This window comes from Cnephaeus nilssonii (assembly GCF_951640355.1).
Source record: "Cnephaeus nilssonii genome assembly, chromosome: 22".
Taxonomy (NCBI): Eukaryota; Metazoa; Chordata; class Mammalia; order Chiroptera; family Vespertilionidae; genus Cnephaeus; species Cnephaeus nilssonii.
The window spans coordinates 13,227,674-13,251,993 of NC_137093.1; the positions used below are offsets into that span (position 1 = coordinate 13,227,674).

Here is a 24,320-nt window from a genome sequence, read left to right on the forward strand (position 1 = left end):
AATCAGGGGAGGGCACAAATGATTAGCAAAGGGCCAAAATTTACAAAATACTCAGTCAACAATTAATCATATAATTTCACTAAACCCCAGAGACACACTTTTTTGCAGGGTTTATTAATACTGAAAGGTTACGCCAGAAAGTGTTAAGACACAGGTTAACTGAAAGCTTATCTCTGCTTCTTTTCTGCTGTTGTGAAAATACCACCCTGCATGGTGTGTGACTGCTTTCTCTTCTCTGCTGGCCCTGAGCTCCCTCGTCCCCCTGTCGCCACAGTGATTTGTGAATGGCAGCCACCGGCAAGTCTGCTGAATGCTTCCAGACAATGGCAGATGTGGAGCCACTGGGGTTTGCAACAGGTTACGAGTCTCAGCAGAACAGAGCTGGGACCGCAGCCGTCAGGAGACATCCTCTCATGAGGCCCTCTGGCAAACATCTGCCACTCTTCACAAGGGCTGAGACAGGCACTGAGTTCCCACTTCTCACACAAAAGCCTCAAGAACCAACAATAAGTAGTGGAGAGAACACAGGCCCTGTGGCCTTGGCCAGCACCATCCTCCCGGTCCAGACACTAGATGTCCAGGGCATGACAGGAGCTGATGCTCACCCTGCTCATCCTTCACGGCCCACACCATGAGGTCCACACAGGCGGCGTTTGCCTGGCAGCGTAGCTTGAGGGGGCTCAGCTCACTGTGGATCCGGTCTGCATCGTGCAGAATCTTCTGAAGCTCCGCCTGGCTAGTGTTGAACTGCTCCAGCACAAAATCATGGATCTCCTTCACAAAGGTAGTGGGGAGGTCTGTAGGAAAGAGAGTGGGCATTGCAGCTGGAAACAAAACTGCACCAAAATTCAGGCAGCAGCTGTGAACTTCTACAGTCTTTTCCTCTCTAACAAAAAAACAAGAAGAACATGTTTGCTGCCGCTGCTATGGTTCCAAGATTGTCCTCTGGGAAGACCTTGGATAGGCTGTGCACAGCTGCCCTCCACACATATGTCATCTGGCACTCAGAGCAAATGATCATTTCCCAGGGAAGTGAAGCCATGCTTTGTTTCAAGCAATCAATATACTAAAACCTGAATATATGAAACACATGCACTGAGATTTATCACAATAGAAATGATACAGTTAACATCAGGAAATACTTTAGTGATTTATATACCTATTTTATATTTACTATTTTCTTCCAGTTTTACTGAGATATAATTGACATAGATCACTGTACACTTTTAAAGTGTCTGACATAATGACTGCACAAGTGAAGAGTAATTTTTTGAAAGGCTGTCAGATAAGGACAAAAACTGGTGGTAGCCTAAAAAAGAGAATTCCCGGCCTACAGGGCTAAGTCTTCAGAGCGTCCAGAATTTCAGCCTTTTCAAACTCCCATCCTTGGGGCCTGGAAAACTTAGGAGAACCGATGTGGGCACAAGTCAGACCAGTCGAGGCAACACACAACTCAGGTGGGAAGGGAGGCCACAGGGGTTCCTGGGAGCCAGGCTGAGCTGGGCAGTCCCTGCCACACTCCTTCGTAAACCTAACTAACCCTTTCTGAGGTCACAACCAGATTCAGCCTCCACCTCCCAAGAGCCCTTGGAATCAAATTAGGAAAATGGATTAACTAAATTATGGTACATCTACATAACAGAATATTATATGGTCATCAAAACTTATGTTTATGAAGAATGTTCAATAATGTAAGAAAAGAGCTTAGGGAAAATGTTTTAAAAATGAACAAAAGAGAGACTGGAATAAAATGCTAAATGTGTATATATGCTACACTATTCAGATATTATCTCTGCCCTGGCTAGGTGGCTCAGTTGGTTGGAGCATCGTCCATACACCAAAAGGTTGTGAGTTCCATTCCCGGTCAGGGAACATACCTAGGGAGCAAGTCAGGGTTCTTATGGGAGGCAATTGATCAGTATTTCTCTCTCACATCGATGTTTCTCTCTCTCCCTTTCTCTCTCTCAAAATTCAATAGAAACACATCCTCAGGTGAGGATTAAATATATATATATATATATATTATCTCTGACTTATAAGATTATGAGTACCTCACTTTCTTTTTTGTTATACTTTTTTATATGTCTAAAGTGGACATGTTAAACTGTATGTATGATCTGGACAATACAACATATCCATTTCAGAAAAACACCTGAGGAAATAAACCCATCAAAGAAACCATCATTGACAGCACTAGGGGCATAGGATCATGGACAGATTTTTTTTTTCTTAGTTGCTTTTTCTCCAACATTTCTATGACATGACTATGTCTTTTCTGTTTTTTTAAGTGCCCCAGCAGAAAGGAAGCACAAACTTGAGCCAGTGGCCCTGAACCCAGTCTCACTGAATTCACACACGTGTGCAAAGTCCTCACCTTTCATGTAGTACAGAGTGTCACGCAGCATCTTGAACATGGCCACATAGAGGGGGTCACTGAACGTAGTGTAGTAGAGGTCAGCGCTGGGGTTGGCCTGCGGGGAAGGCAGAGGCACGTGACCACAGCACCGAATTCAGGCCCTCTTCAGGACCTCCACCTTTGTGCGGAGACCCAGTGAAGATATCCTTACACACGTGACTTAGCATTATAAATGGAATAACCGTGTACCATGATTCACTACTTGGAGCACTTTAATTACTCTCTTCACCCTTTTAAGCATCAGGCAGAGGAAAACAGCAGGCTCACATAGTCCAAAGATGCCAGCAGGGAAGCAGCCACCTGACCCTTTACCTCCTCTTGCTGAAAGCTCACAGTCTTTGAAATCAGGGGACACAGGGTGTGGCGGAGGGGAGGGACAGCCAAAGGACCACCAGACCACGGGACTCAGCCCTGTCCACCACTCGGCAACAAACACTGCAGCCAGGGAACCTTCAGATTCAGCTTATTTTGTAATGAAAACTCATTTTAAATTACTTTTCAGCAATCTCATCTAAAATGTAGCATTATTTTTCTTCCAGGGGGAAAATTCACGCAAGGTCTAATGCGATGAATAAGATACTATTCTAATGAAAGGCATTATTCTTGACACATGCAAAAGTGCTCTGCAAAAGGAAGAAGAGAAAGTAAATCAGCATCGGGCCAGAGGTTGGGTCGGAGGGAATGGGCCTGTGGTGTGAGGCTGGTGGAGGGCGCACGAGTCTTGTAGAAGGCATGAGAACTGCATGAAGGACATGAGAGTGATGCCATATTTCAAGTGGGTACTGATAACAGGAGCTGTGGTTAACAGTGCCATCAGTGGGCACTGGCTAGCTGCTTTACAGACTTCACCTCACAGTCCTCACAACATCCCTGTGGGACAGAGATGAAGAGGTGAGGTTTGCTGATGAAGGTGATCCAGGGGTCTGACTCTGGAGCTGGGAAGAAGTCACTGCAAGCAAGGAGCAGAGGAAGGGAGCCCAGAAAACGCAGCCTGGCTCCACTGCCCACTAGCCACGTAACTGAAGTCCCTTAACCCCGGAAGCCTGTTTCCCCACATGTAAATGAGGGACTGCTGTGGAATTCAATGAGTGAGTGAGTGAAATCCTATCCGTGTCTGGCACATAAGCATGCAATAATTGCTAGTGATTATTGGTAATGAGTATTATATTCAGCAAAACAGGTCATGGTCTCACTCTTTTTTTTAAAGCAACAAAACTATTTTATTTAAATGGACATTTATACTAAAGTCCAAATTACAAAACAAAAATACCAGAAACTGCTCTGGTTCAATGGGAAGGAGAGTCCCAGAGTCCCATATTCCCAGCCTTCCCTCTATTCATAAAATAATCCCTAAAAGGGGTCCCCACTGAGCTCTAACTTTCCCTTCAGGATCCAGATTGACACTTTCCATTATAGATGGCATGCAGGCCCAACCAGTGGCCACGAGTTTTGACTGCCCAGCCCAGCTGCTGGCCCTGGTCCTCCTGATCTGCCCTGGGTCACACGTGACCAAACACTGACAAAGGAAAAGAAGAGGCCTCTGAGACTGCAAGCAGTGAGAGTAAAGCTCAGGCCAACAGGCAGGACACAACCTGCAAAAACATTAAAAGATAAAGCAGGAAGGACTGCAACCTGGAGTGTTACAGGAACTGTGCTTTTCAGCCAAGAACTGACCCAAAGCAAATCACACCTGGCACGTATGTCTAACATCTGCAGACATGCCTAAAAAAGTGTGAGGCGTGTGTACGGAACCCAGAGAAGCAGCTTTGAAAGCACCAAAGGAGCAAGGAAGATATAGAGCGTCAGAGTCAGAGGCCCCAGTGCATTCCCAGCTCCTACGGTGACTATGTGACAAGGGCACCGTATTTAGTCCCTTAAACCTCTATCTTTCACGTGTGAAACAGAGACATTGACCACTGCTCAGAGTCAAGTGGCAGGTGTAGTCATTATCGGGACTGGGAGGTTAAGCTGAAAACTCAGTGCCCCACACAAACCCTCCCAGCAGGCCGTCTCAGTGTGAAGCCCTGAGAAGGGACGTACCTCTAGCACGCTGGCTGCAACGGCATCCAAGGACTTGAGAACAGGCTCCTCAACGATCTTCTTCACCTGCCAGTAAAACAGGACCTCATGAGGCACCTGACAAACACAGTGATAGACAGGAATGCCAGCTCATTCCACTAAAGAACCAATGTTGACGGATAAAAACACCTAACAGGCCCATGTGGTGAAGAATGTGCTAGAAAAGTAGGCCATAATATGTAAAAAATATCAAACTACATACACAAAATGCCCTTAACTCTGCCTTCACTTGGAACTTTTCTTACCTAGATTGGAATGACAAAAAAACAGAAAAGGTACCAACTCTCTTAAATGTGCTGACATTAGACTTCCACTTCCAGGTGCGAAAGTGTTCAGACTCCAGGCATCACTGACAATTCATCCACATCCCCTCCCAGATGTCAAGAGCACCTTCAAGGTCAATCCTCTGGTGCTGACGGCTCCTCCCTCTTCGCCTGGGCTCTTCGAAGCTGCCCAAACTGCAGCACACATTTTAAATTTCTAATAGAAGTGATTATTTCTACCCATTCTCTATACCGGCATTTAGTACAGGAACGAACTATCCTGTCAACGTGGGATCTGATGAAACTGCAGCCCCCCCACCCCCCAACTGTAGTACTTTAAGAAAGCATTTTCAAAATGTATAGATAATGATACACACATGACAGGAGACTAAATAAAAAATTGCCTAGAAGAAAGCCTAACCTTGAAAAGTTAAAATATAGTAGAAAAAATAATTCCCCTTTTTTAAAAAAGGATCTGAAACATTCAGCCTTCGAATGGGATTTCTGAGATTAACTGAGAAAGCCACGGGCGACCCGGGCCACCGTTTTGTCTGAGACACTGACAGTGAGGAGTTTAGGGGGAGTTTTCCCTCCTGACAGTAACTTCAAAAACATCCTAGGCCAGCGGTCACCAACTGGTGGTCCGTGAGGTCCGAAAGGTTGGCGACCGCTGTCCTAGGCTATTAGTAATCGGTATGGCTCTATCCTCATTAATGATCACCTATGCTTTGATGTCTTCTTACATCTTCTGCCTAAACAAAGCCTTTCTCTGAGTGATTTCTTTCTATTCATCCTCCGCACAGGAGGAGATGGCTGCTCTCTCCAGTGCATGCTTCAAGCTTTTGGAGGTGTCATTCTCATTCTCTTTCATTCTTCCCAAGCAAAGGCTCATCATTAGAGTTTGTCCCTGATGATGTCTTCTCCACTATCCCCTAGAACAGTGGTCAGCAAACTCCTTAGTCAACAGAGCCAAATATCAACAGTACAACGATTGAAATTTCTTTTGAGAGCCAAATTTTTTAAACTATATAGGTAGGTACATTGTTATTAACTTAATTAGGGTACTCCTAAGCTGGCCTTTGCTAAAAACTCAAGGGGCCAAAGAGCCGCATGTGGCTCGCGAGCCGCAGTTTGCCGACCACTGCCCTAGAATGTCTTGAAGAATCCCAGCTCAATCGTAACAACCTCAGAGTCCCTGGATCAGGGTCTATTTCAGGACTAAAGACAATGGCACCAAGGCCTTCTCTGATATCACCTCAAAGGCTATCCGAAGGTATCCAAACTGGAAAGTTAGGTTTCGTGTTGATCTGAATAGAGCACCCCTGGGACAGAATCAGGTACCCTGAGCTGAGCTTTGACCCTGCCCTTGGTCTACAGATCCCTGATTTATTTGACACTGATTTCCTTACCTCTAAAATGGGGAGCATGAAAAAATAAGATAAAAAAATAAAAAATAAATAAAATGGGGAGCATGGTACCTCCCCAAAATGGTTATTAAATGAGAACAGACTGCACAATTGCTCCATGAATGTTACTTTCCTTCCTTCTTTTATCTGAAAATTATGACTACTAAGTTGTTCATTTGAAATACTGAAAAACTCCTAGTCTTACACCACTGGTAATTTTACTGACTGATAGAGCCTAGGCCTGTTTATCCACAGTGTTCTGCTTACCAAGTTTAAGAGTTCCCGAAGCATTTCTAGTGGAACACTGAACTCCTTATATGTGACGCCATTGAAAAGAGGAGAAACTGAGAAGCTGGAACTGATGGTGGAGAAGTAGTAATCGGGATCCAGGGCACTCCCGTCGGGTAGGTAGGCAACTGATGGAAAAGAAAACCAGACAGTCAGTCACAGTAACAAGTGACCGGGATACTTCCTTCTTCCCTCAATAACCAACTAAGACACAGACTTTGCTTTTGTTTTTACTCCAATTCCTTGTTTTTTAATTAAGAAGTAAAGGCTGGCCATAGCTGGTTTGGCTCAGTGGATGGAGGATTGGCCTGCGGACTGAGGGGTCCCAGGTTTGATTCCAGCCAAGGGCACATGCCTGGGTTGTGGGCACAAACCCTAGTAGGGGGCATGCAGGAGGTAGCCGATCAATGAGTCTCTCTCATCATTAATGTTTCTCTCTCTCTCCCCCTCTCTCTTCCTCTCTGAAATCGATAAAAATGTATTAAAAATAAATTAAATGAAAAAATTTTTAAAAAAGAAAAAGAAAGAGGCTCTTTTATAAGAAGAAAAAAAAGAAGTAAAGGCTAGATTGCAAATCCTTGGGGAGTGATGCCTCTCACTGGGTGTTTCATGTCAAAGGCTCAGATATAATCATGTCCTAATATTTTCAACATAGACCATGTAACTTAAAATATGGGAAGAAAAAAAGAATTACACATTTTTAAAGGTCCATAGGGCTCCAGAGATTTTACCGCCAAAATTAGAACTAAAATGCGAATTACCAGAAATTTCAAAATAAGAAAAATAGTCAATCATCCAACACATAATAATAATATAAACCCAAAAGCATATAATCATTTGAAAATCCATTATTTAAAAACAATAATAGAAGACTATGACTGGAAAATAAATAAGCTTGTGCTATTTTCATATTAAATAGTGACAGACAATATCAATCTATAAAGAACCAAAGAATAAATTTTATGACTTTTTTTGAGCACTAGGGCACAGAAAAAGCAAAGAATTGAGTTTACTCCAATTGTGTAAAAGCTGGAGTATAGTTCTATGATGCTGGTGACACACTGCTGACCTGACTAAAGGTGGATGGGTCCCAAGAAAGCAAACCAGCAACTTACAACAGAGAACATGGGGTGGGCAATAATACTGAAAGGAGTTGAGATGCTAGAGGCCAACATAATAAACAATCATTAAGAGGGAATGGCACCCTAGCTGGTTTGGCTCAGTGGATAGAGCATCAGCCTGTGGACTGAAGGGTCCCAGGTTCGATTCTAGTCAAGGGCACAAGCCCAGGTTGCGGGCTCGGTCCCCAGTAGGGGGCGTGCAGGAGGCAGCTGATCAATGATTCTCTCTCATCATTGATGTTTCTATCCCTCTGTCTCCCTTCCTCTCTCTGAAATCAATCAATAAATAAATAAATAAGTGTGTGACCCTCTAGATCAGGCCCATGGGCTGTATAAGACCCGTGAAATCATTTGGTCTGGCCCTGCCATGGTATTAGTGTTAATTAAATGTTTGATCAAATATAGCAGGTTAATTTATTTTTAAATATATTTTATTGATTTTTTTACAGAGAGGAAGGGAGAAGGATAGAGAGTTAGAAACATCGATGAGAGAGAAACATCGATCAGCTGCCTCCTGCACATCCCCTACTAGGGATGTGCCCGCAACCAAGGTACATGCCCTTGACCGGAATTGAACCTGGGACCTTTCAGTCCGCAGGGCAAATCCTATATAATAAAAGGCTAATATGCAAATCAACTGAACAGCGGAATGACCGGTTGCTATGACGCGCATTGACCACCATGGGGCAGACACTCAACGCAGGAGCTGCCCCCTGGTGGTCAGTGCACTCCCACAGGGGGAACGCCACTCAGCCAGAAGCCTGGCTCACAGCTGGCGAGCGCAGCGGCAGTGGTGGGAGCCTCTCCCGCATCCGTGGCAGCGCTGAGGATGTCCAACTGATGGCTTAGGCCCGCTCCTCATGGACATCCCCCGAGGGCTCCTGGACTGTGAGAGGGCGCAGGCTGGGCTGAGAGACCCCCACCGCCGAGTGCACAAATTTCATGCACCGTGCCTCTAGTGATATTATAAATATCCAAATGGCCTTGGCAGAAAAAAGGTTCCCCACCACTGTTCTAGATGCATGACAGCAGAGCATCAGTGTTACCATCCCTGGCATCACAAGTAGTTACTATGAACCTGTTATCCAAGTGCTAGGTCAACATGATGTTGTGACGCCCACCTTCAAAGTAGTGAAAGGCAGATCCTCCAGGGGAGCTGGGAGGGGGCATCCCCCGTTCCGGGCTGACCTGAAACACACAACCATACTTACAGATCAGAAAAGGCCAGTCAAACCTCAGATTTGTCTTAGATAAGGTTCTCTCTGCCAGCTCAATAGTAGTTGTACTTCAAGTTGTGGTTCAAGCATCACCTCCTCCATGATACCGCCCCGTACCTACAGTGCTTTCTACTATATACCAAATCATTAAATTCTTCCTATCTAGACAAACATTTTATATCTGATTACTAAGCTGAATTAGTCTTGTGTTTCATGTCTATCTTTTCTCCATGAGTCAATTAGATACTTCTTAAGGGCATCAACTGTCTCCCACTAGGAATAGATTTTGGCACCCACTTGCTAAGAGGCAAATACTTCATGACTAGGAGATGAAATCACTTATAAATTGTAAAGAGGACATGGGAACCTTTTATATTAAAGAGAAGTCTAGTGAGAACATTTTGTTTCCTAAGTTTTCTCAAGCTACACACAAGTGGGACTTTCCCCACGTGAGCAATTCACAAGCCCTCTCTCCTCTGCTCTCTTCCGGGAGGGCAGCCGCACCTGAGAGATGCTGGACACGCTGCTGGTCTTCCTCTTCAGGGTGCCCTCCTGACACACGGTCAGCAAATTGCTGGGGAGGATGGAGCGGAAGTCATTGAAGGAACGCCTCCGAACGCCTTCCAGCTCCTCTGGGACTCGGAGGGAATGAGGAGGGACTCTGGGAAAGAGTTTTGAGAGGAGCGACTCTTCTGTGTTGCTGTAACGCCCAAATGCTCGTGAGATTCCAATCAGGCATGGAATTGCATATTTGCAGAGGTATTCTAGAAGACAAAGAAAGAATGTTCTGATACCAACTTGTAACACTGACTCACATCTCACAACCCACTGACTCACAAGAGTCAGGATAAGCCACAGCAACCGGGTCAACCCCAAAGGCTGACTGATGGTATTTTCAATCTGGCATGAACAGTAACTTCAGACTATGTCTGCGTCACATACAACTGGCTTCTTTGGGAGGTCTTGGTCTATTCATGGCACATCCAAACCATTTATAAAGGTAAGTCACGTTATCAGGCAGCTTTACTGTACTTACACAATATATTTATCGCTCCCAGGATCATATTGTTAGCCTTACTCTAGAGGAAAAATGACCTTGGGAAGTCAGACATGTTATAGATAAGAAACATAGGCCCAGAAGGATGAGGTGACTTGTCCAAGGTGACTCAAAAATTTTCAGGTGACACAGCTGTGCGCGTGACTCACATGTGACCTCTTAGCTAAAACACAACAAAGGCAACTAATATAGGAAGGTTTTCATCATGATGTATATAGAGTAGTAAAAAACAGAAAAAAAGACTGAGGAAAACAATAACCACAAAACTTTTTTTAAAAAAGCCTTGAATCTATAATTATACCTTTTTCTTGAATCTCCAAGGCCTGGCACATTCCCAAAAGGACATGTAAAACCTGCAAAAGTGCCTCCAGGATCTGTAATAGCCAAGAAAACAGAGCAAACTTATAAACCAAATCAGAAACATGTTACAACATTAGTTCAGAATCAGAAGGAGCTTCAGACATTATCTTGTCCAACCTCATATCTGATACATAACTCCACACGTGAAAGCTCTGTTGAGGGGCCAATCAGCTGACCTTCCAGGAACAGAAACCCTCCCTCCCTGGGCTGGTCCAGAGTTCTTCCTAACACTGGGCCAATGCTGTCCTCCTGGGGCTGGCTTGCACCCACCAGCTATTGGGGCCGCTCCTTCCTCCATGTTCTGCAAGCAGATGATAGACCCCTGAATCCCTTCTCATGGCTAAATACCTCTACTTCTTTCCATCCATTCTTATAAGTCCTTTATGATGCTAATTGTAGGCTTCTGATTTTACTGTAGTCCACTGTGTCAGAAACCGTCTCGAATTGTAGTGCTCAGTATAAAATTCATTCATATTCCAGGGATGCTGGGACTCACTGAGTAATCACCAAACTCAACACAGATTCTAGACTTGCATGTATGTGTCATTAGCTTTCTGGCAGCTACTTTACACGGCTGGCTCCATGAGCTCACAGATAAGTAATTAAATCTTTTCCACACATGCTGCTCCCAAACTATGCCACCTCTATTTGCGTAGCTGGTATTTTTTGCCTGTCACTGATCCCTACAAAGCTCATGGTATAAACCTGAGTTCATCATGCTGGTTGTTTGTTAATGTCTCAAATTATGTTTTCTGCAAATGAGGCCAACTTGCTTCCCAGTCTTCATTCATGGACCCGGCTCATTTTACTTCAACAGTAGGGGGCAGGCTACCGGAGGCTCCTACTGGGCTGGCACCTCACCAGTCACCATTTGGGATGGTCCTCTGGACAGTTCCTTATTAATTGTTTTGGTGCTCAACCCATTTTCAAGGATGTCAGGAGAGGACTGTTCCATTGCCTTAATGAAGACCAACTAGACTATATCCACTTCATTTCCCCCTACTAGTACCAGTCTTAGAAAACCAGGAAAAGAAAAGAATGAAGTTGGTCTGATATGACTTGTTCATAATCAAGTCAAATTTCTTACATTTTGCTAATATTAAATGATGCTACCTATGAAGACTTGAAAATATTTTATCCATTTCATATATTAAAATGATGTCCTTGTCTTCAGTGTTAACCTCCCTATTTTGATGTTATTTATAGAAAAGCCCTCACTTAAGCCTGTTAACTTTTTAATAATATGTAATTCTAACATATCTAGTTGTCTCCTTGACCAACCTACAAATAAAGAACTTAAACTAAGAAAGAAAGAGGTAGAAATACTGACAATAAAATCTATAACTGAATATAAAGAAAGAGATATTAAAAATTAAAAAACAGATACAAAAACTCAAAAAGCTTAGCTTAGCTGAGAACATTTAGCATAGAGGCAAGCAACCAGGCACTCCTGGGCAGGACCTGAGGATGGATAGCAACATATAAAAATTGATTTTCAAAATAATAAATCTGATTAAGAAAAAGTCTAGAGCCCTAGCTGGTTTGGCTCAGTGGATAGAGCACTGGCCTGTGGACTGAAGGGTCCCAGGTTTGATTCCGGTCAAGGGCACATGCTTGGATTGTGGGCTTGATCCCCAGTGGGGGGCGTGCAGGAGGCAGTCGAGCAATGATTCTCTCTCATCATTGATGTTTCTCTCTCTCTCTCCCTTCCTCTCTGAAATCAATAAAAAATATATTAAAAAAAGAAAAAGTCTAGAGATTATAATCATATTGTTTAAAAAAGAAACAGCCCCAGTTGGTGTTGCTCAGTGGTTAGAGCATCAGGGTTGCAGGTCTGATCCCCTCCCCCGGGGGGGGGGGAGGGAGCAACCGATAGGTGTGTCTGTGTTACATCTGTTTTTCTCTTTCTCTCTCTTCCCCTACCCCCACCCTTTCGTTCTCTCTAAAAATCAATGGAAAAAGTATCCTCACTCCTTGGGTGAAGATTAAAAAAAAAAAAAAAGTATGAAACATTTAAGTAATATTTCCAATAAAATAAACTAAGACCAAAAAAACTGAGCACTTAAAGGATTAGCTTCAACTATCTAGCAAAGTCTTTCTATGAAAGACTTTAATACCCATCGTAGTCAGGAAAATGAGCTGCCTCTGCCTTTTGCTGCCTACCTCACAGGACTATTTGGAAAGCTGAATGAGATCAGACTCAAGAGGTCAGTGGGTAACCGGGAAAATACTATAAGCAAAGTATTAAATGTTTCTTAGGTCTACTATTAATAATGTGGAATAAAACATAAATAATCCAATCACTTCAACTTTTTTTTTCCTCTTATCATCACTTTGGGGTTCTTTCTGATCTTATAGAAATGCAAAACAATTAGCCATACATTTACCTCATCCCTAAGTGAAGGGTCCCTGTAAGCCACATCAGACAGCAAGGTTACCAAACAGAAGCTGAAGCTCTCTGCAACTGGGAGGACACCTGGAATCCATAAAAATACAAATCAGATCGTCACAAATGAGAGACACTGGGCCACACCTACTGGTCCCCCAATTCAGCAGTTGCTTCTCTCATATGGCCTGCCAAGCGACCGGGTTACTGTGGTGAATGCCCTTGCTGAGATGAATCTCAGAATAGATATGGGCCCAACATGTTTGCTGAGAATACTCCTATCTTTTTTTAAAAATATAATGTTTTGGTTCAGTAAATGTTTCCTGAATCAGTTTGAGATTACACAGCCTCTCAACATGACAGATTCCATTTTTATTTCTGACCTAAATAAGAGAAATCAGTCTTGATAGTGTATGAGAGACAGAATATGGAAGCTAATTGTCAAATACCTATTACTGCTACTTTAAACTGAATCAAATGCTTGTATTTCCTTTTCTGCTTTATTTTGACAAATGGAGAAAATCCTAATAAGAACTTCCAATGAGTTTTTCTATTCCTCATAGGATTTTAAGCCCTTCCACTACTGAGCCTCCTAGCAGGGAGGATCTCAGGAGCACAGCCTCAAGGTCAAAAAGGGAACATTATATCCAAAAGATCAAAAGCTAAGCAGCACTTCTATCAAGTGTACCTTCAAAATGTTAGTACATCTACTGTGTAGATCCTATCACTATTAAATTTTTAATCAATTTTGAATACTAAACATTTAATCAAGGACAAAGAGCTATCCAGTTTTATGGCCATACTAGAGGCCTGGTGCACAAAATTCGTGCACTTGTTGGGGGGGGGGTTTGTTCCCTCAGCCCAGCCTGCGCCCTCTCGCAGTCTGGGAGCCCTTGGGCCTAAGCTATCAGTCAGACATCCTTAGCACTGCCATGGAGGCGGGAGAGGCTCCTGCTACCACCGCTGAGCTCACCAGCTGTGAACTCGGCTTCTGGCTGAGTGGTGCTCCCCCTGTGGGAGTGAACTGACCACCAGGGGGCAGCTCCTGCATTGAGTATTTGCCCCTTGGTGGTCAGTGCGTGTCATAGCGACCAGTCGTTTCACCGTTCAGTCGATTTACATATTAGCCTGTTTATTATATAGGATGTGAAGTACATCGAAGAAGACTTCTACATTTCTACTTTTGCACTTATTTTAACATGCAGCTCTAGGTAATTCTCAGACTTGATTGTGCATCGGAATCACCTGGAGGCTTGTTAAACTGCAGACTGACTGCTTCCCAGACCTAGTTCCTTCCTTTCTTTTTTTTTGGAATTGTTATTAAGAGTTTACCCGAGCCAACCTGACGAACATGCCAGGGAAAAGATCTCAAATGCTCCCTGGCCCTAGTTTATAATTCAGTAGCTCTGATGTGGTGCTGAGAATCTGCATTTCTGACAAGTTCCCAGGTAACACTGGTGCTGCTAATACAAAGACGGCACTTTAAGAACTACTGCTCTAGAGTTTAAAAGCACAAATAATACTGCCTTAACAAAAAATATAAGAGTGAAATGTTACCCAATAATTGGAAATATCTCCAACAATGTTCCCAACAATCTATAATAATAAAAGTGTAATATGCTAATTAGACTGGACGTCCCTCCGGACGACCTTCCGGATGAAGCCGGGGCTGCGAGGGAAGCCCGGGTCCTGGGTGCCAGAGGGAAGCTGGTGCCGGCAGCTGGGGGAAGGAAGGCCTACTCTTGCATGAATTTCGTGCATCGGGCCTCTAGTGTTTCAAATAATGATAAAACTTCCATTCTAATACCAGTTTATGTATATAGAAGTATATTTGTTTTTAAATAAAATAACAGAAAAATAGAATCAATATCTACTGGTATTCTATTTCTTCCCAAATTAGATAACAAAGGTGGAATAGATATTTGACTTTTTAGCAATGCTCTATTTAATTTACAGTCCTTTAAATTCCAGGACACATATATAATTTGGGGTCTGTCAGTTTTAGGCATAGGAGGCCACCAGAAATGATGAAAACCCAAAGGTCTAGAGGAATACAGGAATCCCTCCAACAAAAGGACAAGGGCCTTCTTTACAGCCACCAACCCCCCGCTGTATCTGAAGGTGGGCCTCAGCCATGCCTCAGAGAGAGACATTCCAAAGAAACTTCAGTCTCATGGATCATGAACTCTAAAATGTTAGAGGTCTTCAAGCTGATTTTGGAGTCTTGAGAAATCAGTATACAAGAATATCAGAATTTTAAGCATTTAACACAATGCTTGGCATATAGTGGACCTATGTAAATACTTCAGAAGGGAGAGAGAAAAAAAACAAGGAGGGCAGAAAGATGAAGGGAGGGGAGGGCAGTGGAAGGAAAGAGGGAAAAAGATGGTCTAACTTTTCCTTTGACCATAAAGAGAGATCAAAATAAAACATAAAATAAAAAGAAATACAAATGAATATATTCTACTTCTAAAGGTAAAAGTTAAACTGATACTTAGCAACAGCAACAGAGTCATAAAACTATTTATGGTGCACATGGGGTTGAGTCCTGAACATCCATTTCACCCTTCCTTTTTGGACCAGCAGCAACACAATTTGGAGAACCGCCCTCATTCCAGGAGTGAACCTGTTCATCTAAGGGCAATAGAGGCTGGTTCAGGGACAGGCAGGTGAACAATTCTGGCCAATAAGACATGAGAAAAGTTCCTGAAGGTCTCAAAGTTCCTGTTCACTCTCAGAGTGCAATGGGAAGCTGGCTTGCTCAGCCCTGCCCTCTCCCTCCATCAGCCATGGGCCCTGGACAACAATGGGTAGCACAGCCCCTGTGGCTGCAGGCAGGCAGTTTTCCCACAGCCAGGAGTGGAACCAGCTAGAAGCATCCTAATTGATGTGTTGGTATAATTAAACACTTGATTCTTAAAGAAAATGAACATATATATTCTTCCTTGCATTCAGAAAAAACATTATTGTATACAAAATTACCTCTGCCTTTCCGAGCTGTGCTTTCTTCTACCCAATACACTTTTGGAAGACCTTTAAGAAGTCGAAGAAGGTAAGGAACCACAGAATCTTTGTGCTTAAAAACAAAACAAAACAGATTATATTTAATAAAATATGTGACTGGTAGCTTTTTAGCATAGATCAAGACCAAAGGAAAGTATACCCACATCCTAATCATCTCAAAGATGAATGTTCACATGGCGTCGCACCCTTCCTGTTTCCCACAAGTGCTGAAGGGAAGGGCTAAAACCTGTCCTTCTGGAGATGAGTGTCCAGCCTGGCTCTGGCCTCCTCTGGGGGGCCAGGCCCCCACGAGGCCCTCTCCAGAAGAAGTGCACACATTCAAAACTGCCTTCACTAACAGGTGTTCAGACTGCCCCCAAACCCTTCAGTGGGCCCCACGATCACATCCTCTGACTGGAGAGAAGCTCAAGCTCACTGAACTTGGCGATACGTCCATCGTTCATGGCCCTTGGTTGTTTTTTGGGGGGGTTGCTTTAATATTCTGCTTCATATTTCTACTCTCGAATTAAACATGAGACTTTATAGCCATCATTAGCCAATGAAAATGTACTTTCTTCTAGTTTCCATATAGCCAATCAGCACATAACCTCATAGCCTTCCATTATTGACCCTTTTGGTTGTTTCCCTGTATTTACAGATGCTCCAGTTAAAAATTAGGTTAGTGTGCTCCAGAGGAACATTATTTGATGTTCTAAAATGTTGAAAAATTTTGTGGTGGTTTAATACATGGCTGCAAGTTCTGTGACACTCCTTCCACTGAAAGGTGGAGTTGAATTCACCTTTCCTGGAAAATGGGCTGCCTTAGAGACTTGCTTCCGGTGGCTCTAGAGGGTAGTACATATGAGACAGCCTTCCCAGGCTAGGTTAGAGAAAGCAGTGCAGCTTCCACCTCGCTCTTCCTTGGACACTAGCCCTTGGATCCCAGACACTATGGTGCGACACAGTGACACAGCTCAGGCCACATGGAGAGGCTACGTCCAAAGAGGGGACCTAGCCGAGAGCCCCAGGTAAGGTCCCAGCCAACAGCCAGGATCAACCCCCAGACATGACGGGAATAAGCCTTCAGGTGATTCCGGCCCCCAGCCTTCAAGCCACGCCAGGTGGTGCCAAATGGAGCAAAAACAGTGACTCTTCTGAGCTCTGTCTACATGAGGGGGAAAATTGTTGTATTAAGCCACCAAGTTTTGAGGTAGTTTGTTATGCCACAATGGATAACTAAACAGAGAACTTTCTTTGGTGAAAACAAAACAATTTATCCTCTAAAGGATAAAAAGGAGCTGGCTACATCTGTCCAGGATCCTAGTATACTAACAAGCACAGAACTCCAAAGGACCCTGCAAGGCACGGCCCCCTGCATAGGATGTGTCTAACCACTGTACTGTATATCTGACAGTAATATAAAATAATACTGATATTGGATGTCAACTGTAATTAAAAATAAAAATTTTAAAAGAAATATACTTGATAGTCAGGGAATATGTGATACAGAATTCACTTTTTTTTTTTTAATCCTCACCCGAGGATATTTTTTCCATTGATTTTTAGAGAGAGTGGAAGGGAGAGGGAGAGACAGAAATACTGATGTGAGAGAGAGACACATTGATTTGGTTGCCTCCCATATGCCCCCGACCAGGGTCGGGAGCCTGCAACCGAGGTACATGCCCTTGACCGGAATCAAACCCAGGACCCTTCAGTCCAAAGGGCGACGCTCTATCCACTGTGCCAAACCAACTAGGGCCAGAATTTACTTTTTAAAAAATATATGTTTGTACTGATTTTAGAGAGAGAGAGAGGAAGGGAGAGGGAGAGAAACATCGCCGTGAAGGAGAAATATCGATCAGCTGCCTACCGCATGCACCCCAGCTAGGGACAGAGCCCCAAAACCTGGGCATGTGCCCTGACCAGTAATCAAACCAGTGACCTTTTGGTGCACAGAACAACGTTCAACCAACTATGCCACAATGGCAAGGGCAGAATTCACTTTTTGTATTAAAATATTTTAAATCCAGCCCTAGCCGGTTTGGCTCAGTGGATAGAGCATTGGCCTGCAGACCGAAGGGTCCCGGGTTCGATTCCGGTCAAGGGCACATGCCCGGGTTGTAGGCTCAATCCCCAGTAGGGGGCATGCAGGAGGCAGCAATCAATGATTCTCTCTCATCATTGATGTTTCTATCTCTCTCTCCCTCTCCCTTCCTCTCTGACATCAATTTAAAAAAAATTTATATCCAAAATATATAATAAAAATGTAGGATTAAATATATTATTTTGATCTTAAAAAATAAAACACATTAACATGTACTCTAAAATAACTTATATATATATCACAATTTTGAATACGATAATATTATATCAAAACTATATCAAAGAATGTTGTTTGTGGTTACTCTGAGTCTGATTGATGACCATTTTACCTGAAATTGAAAATCAAGTCTACTCTAGAGCAACTGTCGCCAACCTTTCAGACCACACGGACCACCGGTTGGCGACCGCTGCTCTAGAGGACACACAATTACTTCACAAAGCATTTTAATTAACTTTCTGGCAAACAAGCAAACAAAAACCCTAATTTATTCACATAGTTCGGAAAACAAAGTTTTGTAAGGTGTACATTAAAATATCTCATTCCCATTAGTTTCATCTACTCTGTCCTGCCCACTGCTAACCACTTTTATTAGGCTTGTATGCATTCTTTTAATACTGCTGTAGGTAAACATAAGCAGGTATAAATTAAAATTTGAATCCCCCCCCCCTTTTATACGGCAGAAACACTTTCAATTTAGTAAAGACTTACCTGAAGATCAGATTCAATGAGAAAAATGCCCAGTGCAATCACTGCATCTCTTCGCCTTTCATCTAATTGGAAGATCCCATGGAAATCTACTGGGCACATACAAAGCAGCTTTTGGACCTAGAAAATGAGACAAAAAAACACACCCATAGTTTAAAAATTTATCAATCCACATTCAGAATAAATCAATACCATAAAAGGCAGTGAATTTACATAACCAATAAGTCAGTTTTTCCAATTTTCCAAAAGATCATAAAAAAGGACATCCCCAGCTTCTAAAATTATCATACATGTGCCCCCAAAACACACAACACTGAGGAACCTGGGAGGAGGGTTACAATGATGTATAACAGAGGAGGTAAAGCACAACAGCTAATAGTTGACACCTGCACTTTGGTGTCAGGACAGCCCACAGTCCTCACTTCCCAGGGATGCTGATAAGCAGGTTACCCAAACCTACCTACAGGCACAGTGCCTCTCCTTGAGGCTCTTTAAAAATCAAATGTGTGTAAAGCTCTTAAGACTGCACAGCACAAAGTAAGTGCTCAATAAACAATACCTATTGTTACTGGATATGCCATAATAGTGGCTAGCAGAAGGCAAGCAGGCAATAAATCAGCAACTTACTAAATAAATGGAAAAATTGTAATTATCTTCAAAATTATTGTTGTAAACAGTAAATATCAGACATAAAGGATCTATATATATAAAAGCCTAAGCGGCCGGCCGACTGGTAGCTATGATGTACACTGACCACCAGGGGGCAGATTCTCAATGCAGTAGAAACCACAGGCATGGCAACATGGAACAGACTGATTAATCTGAGGGAAGCGGGGGCGGGGGGGGGGTCCCTTGGCCTGGCCTGCGGGGATTGGGCTGAAACCGGCTCTCCAACACCCTCCCAGGGGTCCCAGATTGAGAGAGGGCACAGGTCGGGCTGAGGGACCCCCTGAGTGCACAAATTTTGTGCACCAGGCCTCTAGTTTATTATAAATAGCAGGCCACAGACCCAAAGAATAGTCACTGACATTCATATGATCCTGATGGGTTGGTTTTCTGTTTGTTTTAAATTCACCTTTATTGTAGAAAGCATTACAGATGTCCGCTTTTTACCCCCAACTAACCTCCTTCCCCCACTCCCTCGCCAGCCCCCTCCCAGGCCTCCAATGCACTATTGTCTGTGTTCTTTGATTATGCATATGCTAACAGGATGTTTTAATGGCTAAGGAAAGTGTAGTGCTTGACATTTACCCTGAAAACGCATCAATCAATTTCCATTTTTAAAGAGAAAGCAAACTGTTTTTGTTTGCTTGGATTTTAAAAGCATTAATATAAAGGGAAAATACAAGCTTGAAAGAAAAGCACCTTCTAACCTGAAGAGAGCAACTAACTAGTATTTGTCCTAGATATCAATGTTCCCTCTAGGAATGATTGTAAAGAAATAATTAGAGCCCTAGCTGGTTTGGCTTAGGGGATAGAGCATCGGTCTGCCGGACTGAAGGGTTGCAGGTTCAATTCCAGTCAAGAGCACATGCCTAGGTTGCAGGCTTGATTCCCAGTAGGGGAGCATGCAGGAGGCAGCCAAATAAATGATTCTCTCTCATCATTGATGTTTCTCTCTCCCTCTCCCTCTCCCTTCCACTCTGAAATCAATAAAGATATATTAAAAAATAATAATAATTAGAAAGTGTGCCGAAACCGGTTTGGCTCAGTGGATAGAGCGTCGGCCTGCGGACTCAAGGGTCCCAGGTTCGATTCCGGTCAAGGGCATGTACCTTGGTTGCGGGCACATCCCCAGTAGGGGGTGTGCAAGAGGCAGCTGATCGATGTTTCTCTCTCATCGATGTTTCTAACTCTCTATCCCTCTCTCTTCCTCTCTGTAAAAAATCAATAAAATATATATTTTTTTAAAAAAAGAAAGTGTTGTAAATAGTAATTGAAAATCAGAAATAATCTATTTAACATTAGGAGACTAAATGATTCAACCAACTGATGAAATATTAGGTTGAATCACATGAAATAACTGATATTCAAAATATTTCTGAACTACAAAAACAAAGCTTACATAAAGTTTAACTTAATACTACAGACATCAAAAATAGTGTTTTTCTGCCCTGGCTGGTTTGGCTCAGTGGATAGAGCATCAGCCTGAGGACCAAAGGGTCCAGGATTCAATTCCCGTCAAGTGCACGTACCTCAATTGCAGGCTCCTCCCCAGCCCAGGCCCTGGTCAGGGCATATGCAGGAGACAACCAATTGATGTGTTTCTCTCACATCGATATTTCTCTCTTTCCCACTCTCTTCCAATCTCTCTAAACAACAATAGAAAAATATCTTCGGTTGAAGATAAAATAAATAAATAAACATAGTGTTTTTCTAAAAATAAGAAATGACAGAACAATGCTCTAAATGTTCTATAAAATCACAAGAGAAGTTATCTGAATTACCATATACAGAAAAAATACTGTTAAAAATATATAAAAATGTTAATAGTTTTTATTTTATTTTGTTTTGTATGTTTTTTTATAGCAATTGCCACAGGCTCTCGCTGCTGGGCGGAGGGATTGGCCCATTACTTTCTTTTTTATTATTATTCTTTATTGTTTAAAGTATCACATAAGTCTCCTTTTCCCCCCACTGACCTCTCCCCAGCCGCCCCCACCCTCTGTGGTTTTTTTTTTAATGGTTTAATTTTGTTTTTATTTTATTGATTTCAGAGAGGAGAGGGGGAGATAGAAACATCAATAATGAGAGAGAATTGATCGGCTGCCTCCTGCACAACCCCTACTGGGGAGCGAGCCTGAAACCCAGGCATGTGCCCAGACTGGGAATTGAACCGTGACCTACTGGTTCATAGGTTGACACTCAACCACTGAACCACACTGGCTGGGCATCAAAATGTTAATAGTTTTGAGAGGCAGGATGAGCAGTGGTTTTACATTTCTTCTTTGTGCTGTTTCATATTTGCCAGAATATGTTCTAGGGGAAAATATTACTTACGTAGTCAGGATAAACATCCAATAAGTTAAAATAAAAAACATATACATATGGGGGGGAACCCATGCTGTTTTTAAAATTAAATGCTCAGGCAAAAGAGCATAAAGTAATAACAAGAAAGAAACAGAAATGCTAAATTCCTACTTTTCTTTAGTGTTCCTTCACAAGGAGAGTGCTTCCCAACCACAGGGGAAAACAGAAAGAGCTGCGGACCAACCACAACAAAGGGATCATTCAGAGGCCCCAGCCACTTACACCAGAGAGTCATGTTATCTTGACAGAAAGAGTAAAGTCTCTCAAGAAACATCCCTGTAAATAAGAGATGGAAAGAAGGTAGATTCCTATCAAAATGAGTCAGTGTGATGCAAACAATGTTGATTAATAAATCAACAGGTAACCAAAGAGAAGAGTCTGGGGCCCTGTCGAAGTCCATGTACTCTGACCTGTCCTGTGCAATACTTAATCAACACTCTGCTTGAACACACAGAAGTCACACTGGGCCTCCGATCTAATGTGCTAGAAGACAGAATGGAGACTCAGAAACTCGTCAAAACTGGCACAACCTCACCATTAAATATGGAAAAGATGTAATCATACAAAAAAAGATTAACTTGCCCAGCTGGTGTGGCTCAGTGGTTGAGCATCGACCTATGAACCAGGAGGTCAGGATTCAAAGTCAGGGCACATGCCTGGGTTGTGGGCTCGATCCCCAGTGGGGTGGCATGCAAGGGGCAGCTGATCGATGTTTCTATATCTCTCTCCCTCTCCCTTCCTCTCTCTAAAAAAATCAATAAAAGTATTTAAAAAAAAAAACTTAAAAAAAAAAGGATAACTTGTCAATATTTCCACACGGCACACACATATGACGTTTAAAATGTTAAATATTGCCCTAGCTGGTTTGGCTCAGTTGATAAGAGTGGCGGTCTGCGGACCAAAGGGTCCCAGGTTGGATTCTGGTCAAGGGCACATGCCAGGGGTTGCAGGCTTGGTCCCCAGTAGGGGGTGTGCAGGAGGCAGCCGATCAATGGTTCTCTCTCATCATTGATGTTTCTATCTCTCTCTCCCTCTTCCTTCCTCTCTGAAATCAATAAGAATGTATTAAAAAAATAAAATAAATAAATAGTTAAATATTTTTGCTTTCAGGCCCTTTCTCTGTCCCTAGAGACTGCTTTGGGGGCAGGGTAAGGATTGTGTTTTGTTTTTCTGTTGTATATAAATAAATCTAATCTTGACAATTTTTAGGATAGTGAATTGCCCATGGACTTTAGAGTTAGACCCAGAGTCACATGCAGGTTCTGGCACAGGCCACTTGAGTGACACACTGATCCTCAGCTTCCCTGTCTATACAACAGTCCTCATGGAGCTAAATGAGACCTGAACTCAGGACTCACTTCATGGGACAGTACATGATAAACATTGTCCATGCTACTGCTCTTCAATGAAGTCCTTCAAATGCCTTATGTAAAAGTTAATCAGCCCTGGTGGGTGTGGCTCGGTTGACAGGCGTGTCATCCAGTATCGTGGGTTTGAATCCCAGTCAGGGCACGTGCTTTAGGTTGTGGGTTCTATCCAATTCGGGGTATGTGGGGGAGACGACGGATGTTTCTCACACTGATATTTCTCTTCTCCTCCTCCTCCTCTTCTTTCCTTCCCTCCCTCCCCCCCCCCCCCGCCTCTCTTTCTCTCTCTCTGCAAACATCAATAAAAATGTCCTCTGGTGAGGATAAAAAAATGAGCTAATCAAGTCAATATGCCTTTAACACATTCATTTACTATTTACTGAGCACCTATTTCATGGGAGATGCCGCCTTGAGTACTGTGGATGTAGAGTAAGCCAGGAAGACTGGGCCCTGCTCTCATTCTAGACTTGAAGAGACAAACCAGGTGAATATCAGATGCGACAGGCTAAAAACAAATATAAATGTAAAATAAGAAGTTTAATTCTCCCTGTTGAAATAAGGCAGTGATGGCGAACCTATGACACGCGTGTCAGCACTGACACGCGTAGCCATTTCTGATGACACGAGGCCGCTGAGGCGGCCGCATGCCGAGGATGAAACATTTGCTGCTCCTGAGGATGAAACATTTGCGAAATAATGTTTTTTCCTCAAAGTGACACACTACCCGAGTTATGCTCAGTTTTTTGGCGCAGTTTGACACACCAAGCTCAAAAGGTTGCCCATCACTGAAATAAGGGAAACCATTCCTCTTTCCTCCTTTTTCTTTGTTCATTTACATTTAAAATTCACTACTTCACATTTCTGTGAAATGTACATAAGTCCTTTTGAAGAGTAAATTAGCAATTTGTCAGCTTGATGACCTGGGAATGTCTTTCTCCAGAACCTGGAAGCCATCTCTTTGGAATGTAAATACCAAGGGAGCTAGCAACCCCATCTCCCAGTTTCTGTGGGAGGGTAGGAGCCTAACTCCAGTGGGCTCCTTGCTCCAAGTTGCAAAACAACCTTCTATTATAAAAATGTGTAGAAGTTTGGCCTTGGCTGGTGTGGCTCAGTTGGTTGGAGCATCGTCCCAAAGGTGGCGGATTTGATTCCTGGTCAGGGCACATACCCAGGTTGTGGGGTGCGTACTGGAAACAACTCATTAACGTTTCCTCCCCATTCCCCTCTCTCTTTCTCATCAATAAAATAAAATAATATATCTTCGGGTGAAGATTTTTTTTTAAAGTTTGTTTTTCTTCTGATTAAAGCCAATTAGCTAACACAGATCGTCATACCAATTACAAGGTAAATGAACTATGTGTGACAAATATTGCTGTCAAGTCCCCTTAGTGAGGACTAGTTTTTTTTATTTGTGTGTGTGGTTTTTTTAATATTTTTTAATTGATTTCAGAGAGGAAGGGAGAGGAAGAGGGAGAGAGAGATACTAGCAGAAACATCAATGATGAGAATCACTGATCA

At 42.9% G+C, this 24,320-nt stretch overlaps 1 protein-coding gene across 2 annotated transcripts in view; it reads right to left on the minus strand.

Annotated features, from left to right (window-relative positions):
* Window positions 1–24,320, minus strand: part of PI4KA (phosphatidylinositol 4-kinase alpha) — a 93,761-nt gene that overhangs the window by 61,882 nt on the left and 7,559 nt on the right. Inside the window, exons 2-11 of one of the 2 annotated variants that reach the window (XM_079762835.1) lie at window positions 18,409–18,525; window positions 15,576–15,669; window positions 12,595–12,683; window positions 10,149–10,221; window positions 9,295–9,554; window positions 8,695–8,761; window positions 6,432–6,580; window positions 4,457–4,552; window positions 2,375–2,471; window positions 606–797 (exon numbers count right to left, since the gene is read on the minus strand). In XM_079762835.1, the coding sequence (XP_079618961.1) occupies window positions 606–797; window positions 2,375–2,471; window positions 4,457–4,552; window positions 6,432–6,580; window positions 8,695–8,761; window positions 9,295–9,554; window positions 10,149–10,221; window positions 12,595–12,683; window positions 15,576–15,669; window positions 18,409–18,525 (1,234 nt within the window). The remainder of the gene's footprint in view (window positions 1–605; window positions 798–2,374; window positions 2,472–4,456; window positions 4,553–6,431; window positions 6,581–8,694; window positions 8,762–9,294; window positions 9,555–10,148; window positions 10,222–12,594; window positions 12,684–15,575; window positions 15,670–18,408; window positions 18,526–24,320) is intronic. The other variant, XM_079762834.1, reaches the window with a different exon arrangement.